Below are 20,517 nucleotides of genomic sequence, written 5' to 3'. Positions count from 1 at the left end.
TATTATTTATGCACTGCTTTAAAGTATTACTATGTATCCAGAGTGACAACACAAAGCTCACATAACCCATTCTTCAAAACAAACATACACACAGAAAAAAAGGAAAAACAAAACCTCAGAAAACCTGTATGAATGGAAGCTCAGCCTGAATAGACATCACAATTAACTCGTGAGCTTCCTAGCTACGGAGCAAATTGGCTAGTATATGGATTTTGAAATCTAACTTTTCCATTGTTCCCAACTGGTAAAGAACCTCATACCCTGTCTGGACAACACTATGTGTTGTGAACAGTGGTAACGTGCTGTGAATTTATGTCACCTGTAGCATAGTATCTGTTTAACAATAATGTTCTGTGGAAAATGAGTTTGTTATATTAGTCAATGAATCTGACTGTTTATCTTCTCCAAAAGACCCGTGGACTGTAGAAGGGGCCACTACTCAGAGCAGGGCCAAGCGACCGTCTAAGCACTGGAGTAAGTACTATGGGCAGTCACCTGCTTAACAGTACCTGGTCACCAAGACAAAGCCCTTCTGTAATAGTTTCACAAGGCCTATTGGCTGTAGAATTAACTTTAAACATCATTTTTGGTCTCACTCCTCTAATCCAAAATGCAAGGCATCCTTATAATGCCTCTGTAAATTTTAGAACTTAGTACTGTGGGAGAAATCACTGTATAAAGAAATCAGAGTAAGTGACATTAATTATATAATTTCTTAGTTGAAAGCACTCCTGAATGGTTACAAAAGGCTTTTTTTAAAAAAAAAAAAAAAAAAAAGCGCCTTATGTAATGGGCAGTATTAGTGCTGCGGTATAATGAACAGAGAGAAACGGGGCCACTGAAACCCAGCTGATCTGTCCTGTGAAGTTACACATTTTTCAGTGTTGAGATTGTAAATTCAAATTAGCAGATGCTAGAATTAAGGTTGCTAGTTACGACCTTTATGTATAGTTAAACTTCTCTTTGGGGTTAATCACTGTGCTGAGAGTGACTAGTGTTTGGGGTTAATTTTTTGCCACACCCTTATTTAAATAAATGGGACGTAGTATGTTCATTTCAGGTAAGCAACTGAGATGTAACATTTGAAGTCAAAAATGTTGATTGTTTTGCACGCCTAACTTCAGGTGAGTGGAAACTGAGTTTTGAGAACACTTAACTTTTAAACCGCAATTTCTGTATTACGGTAAAATTACGTCTGATGTAAGCGATGCTGCTGAGTGCCCAACATGACTAGAGTTGCAAGTCAGGCAGTGGAAGTGTGGAGCTCCCTCATCCTCACCCCCCCTGTTGTGAGCAGTTTGATGGGGCAGGGGGGCAGCTGGGCTGGCTGTGCAGTCTGCTGAAGGTGTGACTGACAGCTGGCAGCTTCCTGCAAAGGGATATGGCTGTGCCATCCTTTGTGCTCAGTCTGCTGCTTGTGGAATGTGTCAGTGAGCCAGTTCAGCTTGCTAAACAGGCAAAACCTAATCTGACAGCAGTAGTTTGCTGCTGTGTTTAAACTGGCTCTCAAAGGGCCCAGTGAGAGCTGTTGCTGGTTCAACGAGGAAGGAAGAACTCTGCAGGCGGCCGAGAGGAAGGAGAAAGGAGTGGAGCCACTTGTTTTGGTGGGAGTGAGCAGTTACTGTTTCAGCTTTGTTGTTGAACTGAAGTCTATGGAAGAAACCCTTCTATACAGGAAAAGTCAGAAGAGTTCTGAGTTGTGATCTGGGAGAGTTTCTTTCTCTGAGGTGGCTATGTAAGATCAGTGTTCTAATTATAAGCACAGGCGTTGGGTCTAAAGCCAACAATATTCATTGAAGCAACCACTTATGAAAAAGTATGTTTTGCACTATGTTTTCTTGTTGGTGTAAGCAGTGATTTGAATCTAATTATTCAGGATGGCTTTTAGCTGCCTAGGCACTTGATCTTCTTGCCATCCCTGCAGACCTACAGGACGGAGGAGTGATTCAGACACCTGCTCTTCATTATGCATCTTTGAGGAAATCTTAAAAGGCAGATTCATCCCAAGGATTGAAATAAGAAAGGAGAAATAAGAAAAATATTAGGTATAATCAGTGCTGGTACCCTGTTTTTCATTAAGGTCAGGATTCCACAAAGCACTTCAGCTTATGCACAAGATCTGTTGTAACATTGATTGCTCCCACTCCCACCTGTTTTTTGCAGTCAGACTGTGTGTAGTCTTGTAAAAACTCACAGTTATGGTTAACTAACATTTATCTAGATCAGAAAGAGCCATTCCCAAGCAGTGTAAGATACAGGTTTTGAGCTAAAGCTCTAGCATTGCAGCCATGTCAGCCTGGCCCTGGCAGTAAAAACAGTTTTATTTTTCTGAGGATGGCCTCTTTCCCACATTTTGCTACGTTCTTGTAGCCCAGCAGTAAAGTGCTATTGGCAAAGTGTCACGGATTTAAGTGTTAAAGTTACTCCCCTTCCTCTACCTGTCCCCCCAACCTGCCCCTGAACCAATCTAGAAAAACAGAAGTGATGAATGTTTGTTTTACCTCTTAATTTTTTTTTTTAAACTTCACTGAGAAAGAACAGTTTCTTTATGGGTGGGAAGTTATTTGAAGCTTAACTACTACTTAGGTATGCTTAGTTTGAGTCATGAATGTCCTATTTTAGTTGCTTTGACAAATAGTAAAAGCCTAAAGATCAGAATGTCCTAAAATAAAGCTAAAATTTTACTATATTTATTCATTTTTATTAGGATATATTACTAAATATAAAATATTACTATAAAACCAGTATTATTTTACAAGTAATCTGATTTTAAAGAAACAGTGGTAAATGTTCATGTTCTTAAACAGAGATCTTAACTATTTTCTGCATACAAAGAGTAAAAACAATGAACCTGTTCTTTTTTTACTTCACTTGGTTTTTGGAGGGGGGGATAGAGAAGAGCTTTCCTTTTGATTTTTCTTAAACTTAGCTGGTAGTTCTGTGCAGTTTTGTAACTGTATCTGAAACCTGTCTATTACATTGCAGCTTAAGGATGTCATACTTTTCAATTTTCTTGGCACACTGAGGTTATGTTAACATGTTCAATCTGGGTTTCTGTTAAGTGTTCTGTAGTGACATCTTTGTATACTTTTGTGCAAAGATTTGGAGTGAGTGAAATTTTGCTTTTCTTACTAAGTGTTAAGCAGTTTCTGAAAAGATGTTAAAGAGTTTAGTAGTCACGTATTATTGTAAATGTTAACAGCATGAGAAAATGGGGGAGAAATAGTTCTGTCTTTTAAAAGCTTACTATTATTTTGTAACTAAAAGAAGTGAAGGATTGGCCTTGACCCTATTGTCGTTTTACAAAGTTGTCTTTACAGTATTCTCCCTTAAGACCTTCAGTAAGATTTATGCAGAGGAATCCCTATTGATATAACTTCTGTGTTTCATATACATATAGGAGGCATATATGCACTTTATCCTTGAGGAAACACTAAAAGCAAAATGGTTGGCTTTTCAAGCGGAGGTTGAGTCACTGGACTGTGGAGGTGATGGGCAAATTGAGATTACCACAGCAGAAGTGTGTGGATGTGTTGGCATTAAAATGCAAGTTTTAAGCAGTTCTGTTTTTTCTGATAGTTCCAAAAGGTCACTTAGCTAGTACATTTTTTTCTCTTTGTATTTCTTTTCCTCCTTTTCTTTGACAGTGCTGTAAAATCACTCCGAAATGAAAAAGTAAATTATATAATTAGAAGCGACTTTTTTTTTTTGTTTCCTTTTTGATGTTTGAATGAATGTAGCTTTGTCTGTTTCTTAGACTTCTAACATAAATGAGTGAAAACTGCTGGAATTCATGCATAGATTAAGTAGGAATAGCATCAGAAGGAAAGTGTGCATTTATTTTGTTATTTCTTGACCCTCATGGTTTGTTCAACATAACTTATATGTGGACCTGTCATATAAGAGCCAGAACACAGGTGTTTGTGGATGAGTTTACCTGAGATATGGATCAATTTAACACTGAGTTCAAATTTTTGAGCAGGGGTGTGTTCATGCATTGACCAGGTTTTCTATGCGAAGCAGCAATCGCACCTATGCAAGGCATAGAGGAAATAAAAATGGTTGAAAGTCAGTAAAAACAGATGCCACAGTTATCTGGGGAAGTTACTGTTGATGAAATTTACATGACAGTGCTTCAAAATGGGAAAGAAAATGTTTCAAAAAGTGTAAAATTGCACTACCAGCATAAAAGCAGATCATGTTCTCCATTGAACAGAAAAATACAGTCTATGTTTCTTACTTTTGTAGCAGATCATATTCTCCATTCAATAGAAAAAATACAATCTGTTTCTTTACTTTTATAAATGCTCGTGACTAATATACTGCATTGATTGCAGCGTTCAAAATTCAGTATGCTGTAAACAGTAGTCCAAATTTCAGTCAAGAAGAGTGTTTTGGGATTTGATTTTTTTGTTTGGAGGTTGGTTGTGGTTTTTTTAAACTATTTAAAGAAAAATCTTTAAAGAAATATTTACGACAGCTATAACGTGCAGACTAGAAGACTGAGGAACCAACGAATGGATACTTTTCCCCCTTAAAAACAGCTAAGGTGTAGTGGTAGTGCTTTTCTTTTAAATGAGTAAGTACTCAGAAATGCGAAACCACTGCTCAGGTATTTCCCATAAGTTGCCAAATCTTTAAACTACAGGCTCTGATGATGCTTTCCATCTTTTGTGTTCATTGCACAGATGGAAGTAAAAGTTCCATACAAACGGAAAAAGGAAAAATCAAGGGGCTGACCTTGAAGTTGAAAATAAAGGTTCTCCTCAAAGTGCTATTTATGTTTTACCCAATCACAACTGCAAGTAGAACAGGAACCTCCTGGTGACATCCTTTATCGTTGGGCCTCCAGTCCTTTGTGTATTTTTCTAAAATTTTTTTTCCTCCCTTCCTGGGCAGTGACCTGCTTTCTTAAAGGGTGAAGTAGAAAGTGCCTTGTTTTGCCTTTCTTTGTCCTGTTGTTAGGGCACTCCTGGAACGTCAGTGTGGTGATGTTGGTGCATTTTTGGCTAAGGCAGTACTAGGATCTTAATTTTAATTTCCTGGACCAGTGTATCAACCACTGGACTGTTACATGCATTTTCTTGCAGTTGCAACTTACTTATCAAAGCAGTTTTCTTCAAGTTGCTATTCCTTGAGCTAGTTTTAGAAAGTATATTAGTTTAGATCCTTTTGGATGTCAATACTTTCAGCTCTCCTAGTTTGAGAATCCCAGCTAAGAAACAGGCATCAGACTTCAGTTTAAGACTATTTTGCCTTTCAGCGTGTACTTTAGTAGAATTTTAGACACCTTGGTAAGTTTTTGGGTGGAATAGAGACACATGTTAGGAAGACTAGTACCCTGGTGTACTAATCTTCCTCCTGGGTAGAAATATAATGGTAAATTAAAATATCATACAACTACAGTACTGCTTAAGTAAAAAGTGAGATGTACAAAAGAATCTGTATGTACTTAGAAGAACAAATTTAGTAGTATTATATAGTAAAATATGATGTTACTGATGTATTGATCCTGCTTTAAGAAATACCTTTTTAAGTCACGGAGGAGAATAACTAGTTCATAAAACCTGGTCTATTCTGGATATATTTTCTATTTTGTTTTTAACATCCTGTTAACAATCAGTAAAATAAATTCTAAGTTATGTTAAGACTCCATAAACTGAGTAATTTATTATTTGTGTGTATAAAGTGCATGGTATATAGGTCCTGCTTGATAATAATACCTAGGTAAATAAAAGAACACTTGAAGCTGAACACCAGAATCAGATTTATACTGATTAATAATGCTCATAAAATCAGAAGCAGATAGGTTTGTGCAGAAGTGATTTTAGAACAGTTGCAGGTTGTTTTGGAGTTAATTTCATTAGTGACTGCTAATGAATGGACTTGAGTCATGAGTTGAAATACACTTGCTGTCTGTATTTGCTGATTAGAGAATGCTCTGAGGAATATCTGCTGTCACACATTAGGTTTTGTTGATCTAAGCCTTCATTTAAAAATGTCTTTTGTACCCTGAGATTCAGAATATGGAGGTACTTCCCTTCAAAAAGCTGTCTGAATCAAGAAGGCTATGGCATCAGGTTTTATTGGTATTTCATTTTCTTTAAATGGGCTTTGATATTTGTTTACAGATATTAGTACATTAACAGTGGCCAGTGTGTGAAAATGATCACAGTATTGTGAAATGCCTTGTACTGCTTTTTCCCTTTTCTGTAGGGGAATAAAATTGTACTTGGATATCTGTGTAGCTGTCTCTGTATTAAGTTTACTACTTCAAGAATCCTGGTAAAGTTAAAATGTTAAAACTCTTACCCGTAGTCCAAAGTCAGAGAAATGAACAGCCTCATTCCTTTGACTAGGTGAAGTTTGGCACTTCATGGTAATTTTAAGTATCAGTATTAACAATTGCATTCATCTCTAACAGATATCCTGGTATTGTGTTTATGCTGTGCATTTCATGTGCTGATTCTGATTAATTCCCTGAGGATACCGGTGCATACAAAACTTCTTTTACTTTCCTCCCAAACCAGTGAACTATTCAGTCTTAACAGGCTACAGAGTTTTGATTGCGCTCGACAATACAGCTTATTCCACAAATCAGTGCTCTTATTTTCCACACTGGCACAACTTGAGAGAAATAGGCAAGAAGAAAACCCTGGAGAGATGCAATCCTGTTAACTATTTCATTTTTCATATTTGCTATGGAGAGTTTCTACTGTCCAGCTATAACTGTGCAGAGCCAGGGGGATGTGGGCTTGGGGGTTGCAGGCTGGTTTGGGCAGTGACAGGGGCTTCCTCTTTTGTCAGCTCAGCTGTGCTGTGAAGCCACAGCTTTAGAAAGATCCAGCATGGTGTTTTGTGCATGTAGGAACCATTTTGACTGCAGGGCAGATCTGAGCTTGGGGTGGTGCTTGATTTGAAGTTTCCTGAGTACAGCGTCTGTGTTGAGGCTCTGAGACAGAGAATATAATCCTCTTCTGTGCATAGAAACATTAGGTTGTTTCATACCGTCAGATTTTTTTTCAGAATAGTTCTTAAAAGATTTTTTTAGATAATGCCCTTTGACAGTGTCTGACAGCTACCAGCTAGTTTAATGTGAGCTGGAAGACACCCACTTTTTAATCCAGAATAGTCTTGAAGGGGGCTTAGTGTACAGTAATAATTGATAATTAAAGACATGCTAAATAACACTGACTTGTCTGAGATTCAAAACAGTTGCGTATGTGATTGTTAACTTAAGCAATTGATCCATTGCTTCCATAGGAAAAAACTTCAATCAGAAATTCTAAATGTGAAGTAAATTACAGTGTTCTCCCTGACCAGGTGCTACTCCTTCAGTATTTCCTTTGTTACATTATTTTTTCACCAGCTTCCTGCTTCTGAACTGCTACCATTAGAAGCTCAGTAGGAGCAAAAGTCTATGTTAATTTGCCTGACTGTAACTGCACAATTAAAGCAGTTTATCAGTAGGGGTTAGGACAATCAGTATGTTCCAATGCTTCATGTTAAAAAATTACCACTGTTGTTCAAACAGATACTGTAATTAGTGCATCATATTAAACTGGTTTTCTGCAGGGCTGGCTTGGAGTTTCAGCTGATAAAACCCTCTATTTTTGCTACTTACCTAAGCACTTACTTTGTTTGCAGGCCTCTTCTGAAGTAACAACTTTTATTGGAATGTTGATGTCAAGAGTGTATCATGTGAATACACTTGTGAATATAGGTTTGGGGCAGGTGGGTGGTGTTTCAGGGTTTTTTGTTTGTTTTTGACTGGTCAATCCTGTCAAGATGATTCACTGGCAAAAATGGAAGAAGCAAACTCCCTGTTTGTATTTGCAGTTACTGCTGCATACTGGCAGTTTAATACCTAGTTCTTACAGAGAAGAACAAGTTGCTTCATGTTGGATAATAAAGATAACCGTGTTCTGTCCCTGGCTCATTTTGGCTAGTGTCATGAGACATGATGAGCTAGTCTTCAAGTGGCAGTTACATGTTAAAATAAGGTCCCTTATCTTCTCCCTTTCCCGATTATAGCACTGACCTTGTGCTGCACTTAGTACCCCCTTATGATCTTACACAACTCTCTTGTCCAGAGAAAATGGGGAGGTAGGGAGTGGGTTTTTGCTGCATCTGCATGTTGGCCTGGTGCTCTGAAAGGCTGGCATGTTGCTGGGGCCAGTTCTAGTGGAGGAATAAGGACTGTCTGGTAAGGGGAGTGAACCTTTTGAAGTTGTTAGATTGGCCACAAAAGGATACAATAAAACAACAGTAAGAAACTATTAATATAATTTTTGTTTAGGGCTACAGCCCTTGTGAATATGTATCAGCTGATGTGGAGTTACTTGTATAACTGAGATTTCTAAGTGTTTTTTTCATTGCGCGGTATGTTACAGAAATTCTCTATTCCAAATGTTTTCAAGTGTCTCTGCAGCAGAGATGCCAAAAACTTTAAATTCTGTAGCTCAGGTTGGCAAGATGAACAGTTACAAGAACAAGAGTTATGTTAACTCAAGCTGGACATCTCTTGTGGCCCATGAAGGGTTGGGAGTAATGACTTGACTTATGAAAAAGAGTATTCTTGTTTGATTCCTCTGGCTTGGTTTTACCAGTTGAATAGTGTCAACAAAAGGTTGTTAAGGTGTAATCTGTATTGAATGGTTGAGTAATGTTTCTCTTGGACTCGTTAATTCAGACCTGACATCGTTGCATGGCCACAGTTCTTATGTTTAAAAACTTAAACTAGAGCAGGACTAGAAATTGCTTACAATGACCTTTCTAATTTATCTTCTTTTTAGTTAAATTTAACTTCTATTTCAGAATTGCTTTAAATCAACATGTTAACTTTTTTATTTCATGCAGCTTCTTTTAAATTGATCTTCTAGCTATTTTTAAAACTTTAGAGATATATATATGTGTGCAAATGTTTTCTTAACATAAACATTCACCTAGAACTACTGTCAATTGTAATGTACCTATAGCACATTTTATTTGGCAAAATATATTGTGGTAATTTTACTAAATAGCTGAATTTTTTTCCACATCTTACCTCCTCTATTTGAGTGTGAGAAGCACCCGTGACTGATTATACTGTTTCTTACATCGTAGGATAATTTTAATTAAAGTTCTTAGAATGTACTTGAATTAAACCTTTGTACAATTTAAAGGACTAAAGCTAATCTGATGCCTTTTAATTTTAGTGTTCAATTTGGTGTTATATAAAAACATTCTTCCCTTTTGCTCTAGCTTTTCTGTGGTTTTTGTCATTCAGTAGGGAGACCAGCTTGTTGTAATACGTTAGTGAAAACAGAATTTAATAACCTGTCACTTCAGGATGAGTAAGGATACTAAAGTTCACTCTTAAACATTTCCAGTGGCTTCATTTCTTTAAAAGGCCCCTGCTGTTGATACTGAGCTGTGTTTGTATTTTCTAGTGGCCAACAGTACTGGAAATTGTATGAGTTAGAGTGGAAAAAGTGCATAGGATGGGAGTGGCACTTTTTTAATACTACAGGCCGTAGCTTTCTGAAAAAAGTGCCATGTGGAAAACTTTCTTTTACTCTTACCACGTTGCATTCATTTTTTCTTTATTGTATAACTAATACACCCTTGTCTGGTACTAGGGAAGTATTTCTTTTCAGTGGTTATTTAGTTTTCCTTTAAATGGCATTCTGACAGCTTGAAGTTGTTGGAGTCTTCATCGGTTTTTAATTCATCAACTTATTTGTAGTCAGTTGGCCATACTGGGGAGGACTTTAAGCCTTTGTGGTGAGAAATAAAGACTGAGATTTTTTAAAAAAAAAAAATTCTTGATAAAATATTTTGTGAGGGTTTTCTGAAAATATTTTCCCCTTTCACCATTTGAATCCTTTCAATAATTTCAGTCAAGCTTCACAGACAGTTCTTTCCTTTGGGTTTAAATTTTTTGGAAAATTATTTTCTAGGTAGAGGAGAGGCCTACCTTAATACCTGTAGCCAAGGGAAGGGATGTACTGAGTTCTCGATCATCTGCTGTCTCTTTCTTGTTAAGTCAATAGTTAAGGTATTAAGAATGAAGCTTTGGGATGGGATACGAAGATTTAAATAGGCATGGCCTGAAAGGGCTGGGATGCAGGAGATGTAAGACCATGACTTGGAGTTATTGTGGTAGGGTAAGGTGTATGGAAAATACAGGACACAAACCAACAGGGAAAGCTGCATTTTAGTAGTTTTAGTATTTTTTCTCATGGAACAAGTTTTCTAATATTAAAGTTTGACTGTATAGATCCAAGTCAGTTGCATCCTCTGCCTACTTTGTGTCTCCCCACTAAATCCCTCCCCAAGAAAATAAAAAATAATTAGAATAAAAGATGCAACACCACCACCCCCCGTAATTATGGTATTTGTCTAAATTTTTGTGCAACTAAATTTCAAGGAGTTATAGCAATATTGGTTTTTAAACTACCTGATCCATTGACCTTGGTAGCAAGATAAATATTGAACAGTTTCTTCAAGTCCGTTACTGTGTATAGGTGCCCTGAGGATAAGTGTATATGAACAGGCAACAGAATGAAAACAAACTCTGTTTACAGAATTAGGCTAAATTTCTGCCAAACAAGGAGCACAGTGAAACTTTATCTGCCAGTTATGTTGCTCTTAATGTTCTTTAATTTAGCAGACAAGATAGTTTGGTTGTAATTAAGCTTTTCTAATATTGTTGCTCCCCAAGGTTGTGATATAAATAATTTTATTCCATAATTTCCTGTATCTTCACTGCCTCCATTTTTCCTGTATAATTCTTCCATAAACAACCTCTGGGATGCAGGAAAACTTCATGTTGCAAATTACTTCTTGTGTATGTAATATAATTTCTGAATACATGCAATTGAATTTCTTTTTCATGAGTCTTTTATTCAGGTGTTCTAGTTTTCATCTATGCACATACCCTTTCTGCTGTGGTAACAAACAAATTACCATGAGGGTTATTTTGGACAAAAAAGTTATTCCTAGCAGCTTTTTTCTATAGGTAGACCTGGCAACCAGGATCAATTGCTTGACAGTTGCTACTGAAGGACAAAAGGCAATAGGCATGCTGAAATAAAAGAAGTTACATATAAACATAAGGAAAAGTTTTTTTTATTGTGACTGAACACTGATTGAACACTGAACAGGAGAGTGTGGTGGAGTCTTTGTCCTTGCAGATATTTAAAACCTGTCCCTCTGCAACATGCTCGGGTTGACCCTGCCTTCAGCGGGGGGGGTGGACTTGGGTGATGCCCAGTGTTCCTTCCCACCTCAGCCATTTTCTGGTTCTCTGAAGTAATCTGGATTGTTCTAGCTGCAGTTCACTTCAAAATAGCCATAGTTTGTAATGTCTTTCTACGAAGTTCTGCAACAGGGCAAGTTGTAGTCATTCTCTCCTGCCCATCTTTTCACCATTTTCTCCCCAAACTATTTAAAAAAACCCACCAACCTAACCAAGCCTTCAAGTCTTGTACCATATTTCATGAGTCTTGAGAAAGATACCTTCCGACTTGAATGCCAGCTATATTCAGTTTACTCATTCAGCCTTTTCTATAATAAAATGTGGTTGGGAAATGATGTTTTCAAGACTTGTTCCGCAGAAGACTAGTTCAATTTAAGGAAATACTCTATCTGGGGGAAATATATGTTTTTCCAAACCATCCTTTCATGATTTAAAAGGAGAATGAGGTAAGCATAAAAAAATTGCAGCTAGTAACTGCAAGAGGTTGCAGGTTATCTCTCCTCCCATGAGCCTAGCCCTGTCATACATTTTGCAACTGACTTTGAATAAATGATGTAGTGTAGATCTGAATTTCCTGCTTCTGATAAAAACAACAAAATAAATAATTAAACACTCATATTGATATAACATTCAACTAGCATTTTGAACAAACAAGACTAGTCTTGGAAAATTGTTAACCCACTAAGAAAGCAACCTCATGGGACAGAATGGAAGCAGTAGAGGAATTCAAAGCCCCAGTGTGTTGAGATAGAACAGCAGAAATTGGAAGCCCATTCCAGACTCGGTTGTCTGTTTGTGTGGGGTTTTTTTGGTTTTGTTTTTTGACCAATTGTTTTTTTCAAAACATAGTGTGGTCTTTTATTCTTCTTAACCTTTCTTTCAGTCTTACCGTTTGACTTAAGAAATAGTACTCTCCACAGCAACAGAGCTTACTGATCTATTTCATGACCATAGAAGAGCATGTGTAGCTCTAGTTGTATACTAGTTCAGTTATCTTATTGATAAATATTTGTGCTGTGAGTTCTGACCTTAATAATACATGTGATTATTGACCTTACACACAACTTGTTCCATCTAAAAGTAAATTAGGGTGTGTGGAAAAAGGAAATATATATAGAATCATCTGTTTATGTACAGCTTTTTTTAAAAAAAACTGAAAAAAAATTTTCATTCTGCAACAGAATAATTTAACCAATAGCTGAGATTAACAATCTGAAATACTTGAACAGTAAGAGAGAGAGGCAGGCTACTTTGTTTTAGATAACATATTTTTCTGTGTTCTAAAAGTTACAAATCAGGCATACATTCAGTATAACAGTGTGCATTGTATTTTTTTGTTGTTGACAGGTTATAACTCCTCCCAGATCTTCCAAGTTTTTGAGACTTTGAACCCTATAATTTTCATTATGAAAGAAATCAATGCCACTCAGTAAGGACGCTTTATGTTTGCCCACATCGTATAAGCATGTATAATCATTCTTTTAGGAATAGAACTGTTTTACCTGGGGACACCTTTCCCTGTCCTTTGCTTGCCTTCCTGCCCCAGCACCCCGGTACTATAGTTGCGCGGGTTATCATGCATCTCACCTGTGAGTAAGTGGTACCTTTCCCATTTCAGTGTGGTGTCAGTTTACTACCAGTCGGTACAAGAAGAGGTAGCAGCATGTTTCTTGCTCTGCCCTCTGCTGGTTTAGGAACCTTCTCTCATTCATCATACCTGTAACATAATACTTTGTACTACCTGATATTAATATAGCTTCTCACCATCTTTAAAGAAAACAACTGACTCCTGCTTTGGGGTTAAAAAAAATAATAATTGAATTGTTTAAATAGTAATAGTGCTGAGTTTCAGTCATGATTGAGTGAAATAAGCTGTAAATACCTTGTGGTAGATAGTACTTTCAGAGATTAAATTACAGCAGAGAATGTGTTATAACTCAGCTGTGTTTTGCATCAGGTTCTGTTTTATGGATGAGGGTTATTTTCTCTCTTTCAGCTTCTGAAATTCACAAAGATATTTTCAGAGCCACCATTGTTTAGAAAGTTGTCTAAGATAACATTAAAAAAACCCCACACTGTAGCTTGATATTATGGAGTAGTGAGTATGTGCAGACGTTAAATGAAGAATAATGAAATTTCCTTCAGAGTACTGGTTCTTTTACCTAAATTTTCTATTTATCTCTCATGATTCCATTTCCCCCCTCATTTTTATCCTCATCTATTCCACAAAACATTTCAGAGTTAAAGCAGCTGAATTAAAGATAGAATATTCTAAGTAACAGTGGTCCCTCAGGTACCTATGAATATGAAGTACAGCAAATATTTGTTGGTATTAAATCATCAAACATTTCCTCTGTATGTCTGATTTCTTGGAAGAATTTTAATGTTAATGAAATTTGGGGGTAAAGACACATTTGCAATTAATTTTGCTTGCCTTATTTTTTTAAAAATGTGAATAATTGTTAAGCCACAAATATTTGTCGTATAAACAGGAGGCTCTTCTGTTATGCCCAGGATTTTTATGCAGGCCTTTATTTAGATTCTAGTTATAATAAACCTTTCTTATTTACTGAAGTTTTGATTCTCATTCACACACACACCTCCCCCTTTTTTTTTAACTTGTTCTATCACATTTTAAATACTGTCACATTTAAATTAAGTTTCTGGGAAGTTTAGTTGTTTAATAAAAGTAAAGTTTCTTCTGTGCTGTGTTCATTATATTATTTTTTGAAACACTGGTTATTTGATGTGTTACTTAAATTTACTGATATCTGTTTAAAAATGTTTACATCAAAACAATGTTTTGTTTACCATGCCTTTCTGAAAACATTACTAAGGTTTATATTTGGGACTATTAATGCCATTGATGTAACAGAGTACCTTTGTAATGACAATTGTCTTGTTACATGCTCTTCTGTGACTTCGGTGTTAAAGCCTTGTCATCTCCTCCTGTCTGCCCTTCATGCAGCGCACATAGTTCTGCTTTGAAAATGGCAACTTCTTTTCTCTTTGTAATGTTTGATTCTTGAACCTTTTATTCATGACTAAAGTGATTTTTAACACTGAAGAATTGCTCTCTTGTCCTTTGGAATGATTCAGATGGAGTTTCTATGTATGGTTTCTGTTTCACTTTTATTGAAAATACTAAGTTTCTTAGCCACTAGTATATTTTATCAGTTTAAGCCTTGAAAGGCTCCAAATAATATTGAAAGCAATACTGTGCTTGTAGTACTTCATGTTCTTGTTACTTTGCTTGGTTTGGAAAGGTACTCTTAAGAAATCGCATTTGTTTTATAGTCTTCAAAAAATAAAAAAAAAGTCGTGGTTCCAAAACACACACAAAATCCCCCAAAAGATATTTCAAAGCCCAAGTTCTTCTTAAGTAACCACATAAAACAGTTTCTACAGTATGGAGGTTGTTTCCCATCTTGCTGAAAATAGTTTGTGCTATTCAAAAAATTGAATGTGTCTAATGTATATGTAATTGTTTTATACAGAATGTAACAGTACTTCATAGTTTCCATGTTTTAATTTTTTTAGGAAGAACAGAACAGAGGCAAGCCCAACTGGGAACACCTGAATGAAGATTTACATGTACTTATCACTGTGGAGGATGCTCAGAACAGAGCAGAAATAAAGCTGAAGAGGGCTGTTGAAGAAGTGAAAAAGTTACTGATACCTGCAGTAAGTATTTGTACGCAAATCTTTGGTTTCTGTTTCCAGAAGTTACTTCTGAAATGCAATACTGCAGCAAGAGTAAACCTGTGGAGTAGCATCCTGAAATGAAGTTTAGATACTATTTTGTAATTCTCTAGCGAACTTTAAAACATCTCATCCCGGATCAAATTATTCCTCAGAACAGAGTAATATTTTTAATAGATTTTTATCTTTTTTCTCCTCATTTTAAATATAGATGCAGGACATTCTTACCACCTTTAAAATGCAATGCTGAACTGTTTCAAACACTAGCTTTCTCACCTTCTTTCAGTATAAGGATACTTCACTTTAAGGCTGGGGAAATACGACATGCTTTTAAGTTTTGCTTTGTGATGATTCTGATACTTTAAGAAAAGAAGGTATGTTTTCTTTGATCATCACATTGAACACCTTCCAAAAAGAACAAAGCAATTCAGGAACACAATATCAAAAAACTTTGCTGTCAGTATACTGGGGAAAAATAAACATAGTGAAACTAGAAAATGGGTTGTCTTTCTCATTTCCTGATAATATAAACTGTCTTCTGCCCAGCTAGATGACTTAAAGCCTTTTGCAGGGACCAGAATTACCCTGTGAGAGCCCTTCTCTTAGATTGGCTCTGTATTCTCACTCAAATCAAAGTGACTCAGTGTGGCTGTATAGTGCATCCCATGCCATTAACTTGCATCTTCTGCTGATTTTTACCACCACTTTTGTGCCATTATAAAATGATAAAAATAAATTGTATCTTTTTCAGTGGAGGAAAATTTTCCTTATTGTGAGGAAAAATGGAGATGATCTTGTGAAAGAAAATAGTAGGTGGTATTAAAATGACCTAGTGATTTTGGGTGTTTAGTGAATGCTAATAGATGATGGCACTGAGAGAATGTGTGGTGACACATGGTGTCAGAAGACATTTTTTGAAGTTACCACAGATCAGGAAAGAGACTTAATTTTTGAATTAACAAAATATGGTAAAATATTAAGCAGGAAGTATGAAAAAAATGTAATTTGGTCCTCTTCACATTGCAGTGTCAATCTGAAAGCAGAAGACAACTAGAGAAAGTAGATGTTCAGAATTTATTCATTTACTAAAGAGATCTTGAGCACATAATATTGTGTTTATAGTCAAGATCAGTAATAGTAATAAGGAAGAGACTTTTTATATGGGCAAAATTTGAAACCCTTATGTTCTTTAGTTACTGTGCAGAAAATAGTTTAAAAAAATTCTCACAACTCAAACTTCCATGTAATACAGAACTAATTTAGTCAAATATCTGTTGATTCTTCTACCTCCCTCTTATTGCTGGATAATAGGACTAAAGGGTCATGCTCACGATGACCTGATAGGTCACACAAGCCCAGTATGTCTGAAGTACTAACATGTATGCTCTGTCTGTTTTTGTGTTATGCTTCATTTTTGGAGGTGGTGGATTGGGTGTATTTTGAGCTTCCAGAAAGAATGAATACATCAGTAGTTCTTCATTGTGATAGTGTCAGTCAGCATTTTTTCTTGAGAATATTCTGCCTCATTTAGTACCTTAATCAGTTAGAGGGAGCTCCATAATCCTGATTACAGAAAGGTTTTTTTCCCTTTAGAAAAAAGTCAACAGAGGGCTAACTATTGTCCGAATACAGCATCATTTGAAAAACATTTTGTCAATTCACTTCATTAACATCTTTATGTATTGTCGGCATAAGAAATTCAGGCAGTGCTTATTGCATGCGCAAGAGTTAAAGGTCCATTGGCTCTTATTTCTGAAAATTGTGTCTCATTGAAACAGGCATGTGTAATACATACTAATGAATTAGTATATAGGTGAACTTGGTTTTTGCACTACCTGTTGCATCTGTTTAATTAGTATCGAAAAAGGCTGTTCAATCAAATTACGGTTTCAGGCAGTTTGAGAGTTGAAAAATTCTGGTTTAGGATTAAAATACATGAATTGAAAACTTCCATGAAGGAAGCCATAAACCTTGAAATAATCAGGGTAAGCACGAGGAAAAAAAGAAATCCTAGCTAATTATAATAAGATGTGGGAAACTGGATGTTGGAAGATTCCAAAGATGCTCTAAAATGTATGAATGTAAAATCAGAAATTCCTCTTCACATGGCAGAATACCTGCCACTATTAATGTTTTCCAAATGAATGACAGAGGATTAAAATAGATAAAAAGATATTAATATATTTTTGGTTTATCTCTGTCCAACTTGAATAAAATTTGTGATTATGTAGGAGAGAAGATTCGGTGTCATTCTTGCCATATAATGGCAATGTTTTGGTTTTCTGGGATACATTTCAGAAAAGCAAAGCTAGTGTTAAGAGATGGGAATGAGTTACTGATTTATTGGAATAATCGGTTACATTTATACTCAAGATATTAGAAAGTCTAATTACATTTTATAGCAACAGTGCACAAATAGGTACATTTCTAAAATGGATTTCCATGTGAAAGTACTTGGGTGAACAGAGGCTGTTTCAGTAGTAAAGTGTGTTTCTTCTCATCTTTATGAACCTAGATCACTAGTGATTGTTTTTCTTGTGGATGTGAATTATTAATTACCTTTTTCCACTTGCTCTTGGATTTTTACTAAGATGGCGGTATAGTCAAAAGTTTGTCTTTAGAAATAAAAATGACAACTTGAGGCAGACTGGCTGAACAAGCCATTTTATCTCCCTAAGGAGAAAGCCCCAAACCTTTTTTTTTTTTTTTAATTGTTATTACTTTTCATTTTATTTCCATTTCTTTGGTATGAAACTTTAATAATAATAATAGTAGTTGTTGTTGTTGTTGTTGTTGTTGTTATTATTGCTTTACTTCAGGTTCTTTAGGACTGATTCTTTTCATCCTCCCATAGTTCAGTGAGTTACTGGTCGTTATCTGGACCTGCAAGATTTTATGTTACTGCTTCTTTCATGTTTTTCTCCAAAGAAAAAAAGGAAGAATAAAGCAGTCTGCAGGCTTTTGGGATCACATTGAGCTGTACCGGCCTTATGCCGCCTTGTAAAGTGAATCCTACAGGTTATTGATCTCTCTTCATTGTGAGAGCTTTGAGGGTTTGTTATTCGTGAGAGTTCAGTAAGGGTGGGCAGTTCTCTTGGAAAGGAAAGACAAAAGATGCTCTGGAATATGCACTGCAGAATGTAAGAAAAAAATAATGTATGAAATAATGCAGAGCCTGTGTTAAGGGGACAAATGTAATAGGCGCTGTACCAAGTTACAGTGTCTTTAAGGGTTTGGAATTTTTTTTTGAGGTCCTAGACAGTACAAATGAGCGTAAGGCTTTAATGTTCCAAGAAGTGTTAAATAAACTCTCTGGAAAACACATTTGGCTAAAATACTCTTTTCGTTATACAATTCTCCAGGTCTCTTTAATTACTAATTTGTCTTCATAGTAACTGTTTTTATATAGGATGAGGCACATACAACAGAATTCAAATTTCAGGCAAATACCTTTTACCCCTTTTTCCTTTGACTACACATTCTTCCTTTCTAGAAAACAGATACTATTTCTGGATTCTGCTTAACTTACTCTAATTTGCTCTGAAATCAGTGTTTTTCACATTCTTTGTATTGCACTTCCTGCGTTGGGGAATCTAGTTTTACTTGGTTACTGCCTGCATCTTGTCTGAAGACAGCTGCAGTGAAGTTCCCTGTCAAATCTGCGTATATAACTTGCCACTACAATAATGGAATTTTAAGATTGCGATGGGTGGGAAATAAGAAGTAGAAGATTGCTTAATTTTGTTAGTACATCTGGTTATTGCATTTAATAGTGACTTCGGACTTTTCAGACTTAAATATCTTTAAATTTAGCGATATGGTATGGGGGAAATACAATTTGGAACGTTCGTCGTAGTAATGCTTGATATGTAAGCACTCTTTTAACTGTCCTGTTTCTCCCTGTTACTAGGATGTTATTTTAACGGTATTTCTATTTTTAGTTACTACTATATACATTTCTTTATATAGCAGGAGAGAATATAACGAAGGGGCAGTAGTATTGGTAGAATATTTTATTTTTCAGTTGGATAAGTTAAAAGCATTTCATTCCCGAAGACTGCCCTCAGCAAGTGTGATGAGGTCGGGCTTGTTTATTAATTAAAGTACATTTCTAAAACCTTCCTTAAAAGTGCAGTTGTAAATTTCCCTTGTGGTCTGTTTTCAACTTTTTACAATAAATTGAAGGATGTCTTCATTTTTACCCTGAGAACTTTGTGTGCAGTGAATTCCATACCAAAAACTTGATAGAAAAGAAACAATTTTGATTTAATAATTTTTCATCGTGCTTTAGCTTTAGTTTAAAAAAAAAAAGTGGATATTGTAGTACTGCTTTACAGAATTTGTTGCCCTGTAGCTAAGACTTGCAATAGCTTGGAATTTGAAAGATACTAGAAGAAGGTTTCATTTGTTTTAGCCATTAAAAAGCCACAATAAATTCTGCATGCGAGTTTGACTTCCCTGAATAGCTCTAATTCATTTCTGCATGATGTGCTGGTTTTACATTTTTGCTTTCACAAGTGAGAACATAGTGCCGCCTTCTATAGTCCCCCTGTTGAAATGTTGGTCATGCTGTGCAATCCATTGTTTGCTGCTTATTCAATTAAAATTATGAAATTTAATAAGTGATACAGTAGCAGAAAAAGGACGCTGCTGTCCTTGAAAGCTTTTTAGGAAATTCCTGCAGTACATCTGTCTGTCATTTCAGACGCAAGTCTCTCACAGTGCATGTCATGTAAACGATCAAAGGGAAGCTCTGTAGGTAGGGTAATGAAGCAGTCAAACTTCTTGGGAGTGACTGCTGGATACCATGTGGTAAACTTTTTGATGTGGAGGAGAGGTGATAGTGTGTTATTTTTAGAAGTGTGAAGCAGACTTAAAGTTTCCGTGACAGTATGAACCAAGGGCTGCTGCAGTCTTGCCATTCCGTCGTGATTTGCTGTTCCTGCTTCCTCTTTTGCATCAGAAAGTACTGGCCTTCATCTGACCGCATAGTGAGTCTGCTTGGTGGAGAGCTTAACCTTGGATTAGCTGACTTGCTATGGAGTCAGTTTTGGTTTAGCACTGACAGAAGTGACGGAATGAGAACACACAGCCAGGGAAAAATGGATCGCAGCAGACCACCCTTAGATAAACTTAAACTTCTGTAGAACTGTGAGTGACTATGTTCACCTGCAGACAGCATAAGAACAAAATAATCAGAAATTCAGTGTAGCATAACAGGACAGTAGAAAACAAAAGAGGAAAGCCTGCTAGTATGTAGGGTTTCCTCTTCTGTTTTTCAGTGTCCAGTATGTCTAGTACTTGCAATTTCAGCAAGTTATTCACAAGTTGAATAAAGAATTAGTTACACTGGGCAGTCCTCAAGTACATTCTGGTATGCATTTTAAGTCTTACTGTAATGCGAGTCTGAGTTGTAAAGAGGAGGACTCGTACAGCAGCTCACGTAGGAAGTGTTTACGTATTGTACTTGATATGTTACTGCAATGTTAAATTTTTGAGTTTACACTAGTATTGAGTACTACCAAAATTATTTCAGGCCAGCTGCAAGTGTGAAGCAGCTCTCTGCATCATTG

General features: G+C 36.2%; 1 protein-coding gene across 8 annotated transcripts in view; it reads left to right on the top strand.

Annotated features, from left to right (window-relative positions):
- QKI (QKI, KH domain containing RNA binding) overlaps nt 1-20,517 on the top strand; it is a 159,735-nt gene that overhangs the window by 94,133 nt on the left and 45,085 nt on the right. For all 8 annotated transcript variants that reach the window (XR_013928645.1, XM_080390571.1, XM_080390570.1 and 5 more), the window contains one exon: nt 14,783-14,926. Coding sequence is in view for 7 of the 8 variants with exons in the window: in XM_080390571.1 (XP_080246697.1) it covers nt 14,783-14,926 (144 nt within the window). In the remaining variant the exon portion in view is untranslated. The remainder of the gene's footprint in view (nt 1-14,782; nt 14,927-20,517) is intronic.

Source organism: Falco punctatus (assembly GCF_963210335.1).
Source record: "Falco punctatus genome assembly, chromosome: 5".
Classification (NCBI taxonomy): Eukaryota; Metazoa; Chordata; class Aves; order Falconiformes; family Falconidae; genus Falco; species Falco punctatus.
The sequence above is the reverse complement of the archived record's forward strand: the minus strand, read 5'-3'. Positions and strand labels throughout refer to the sequence as shown.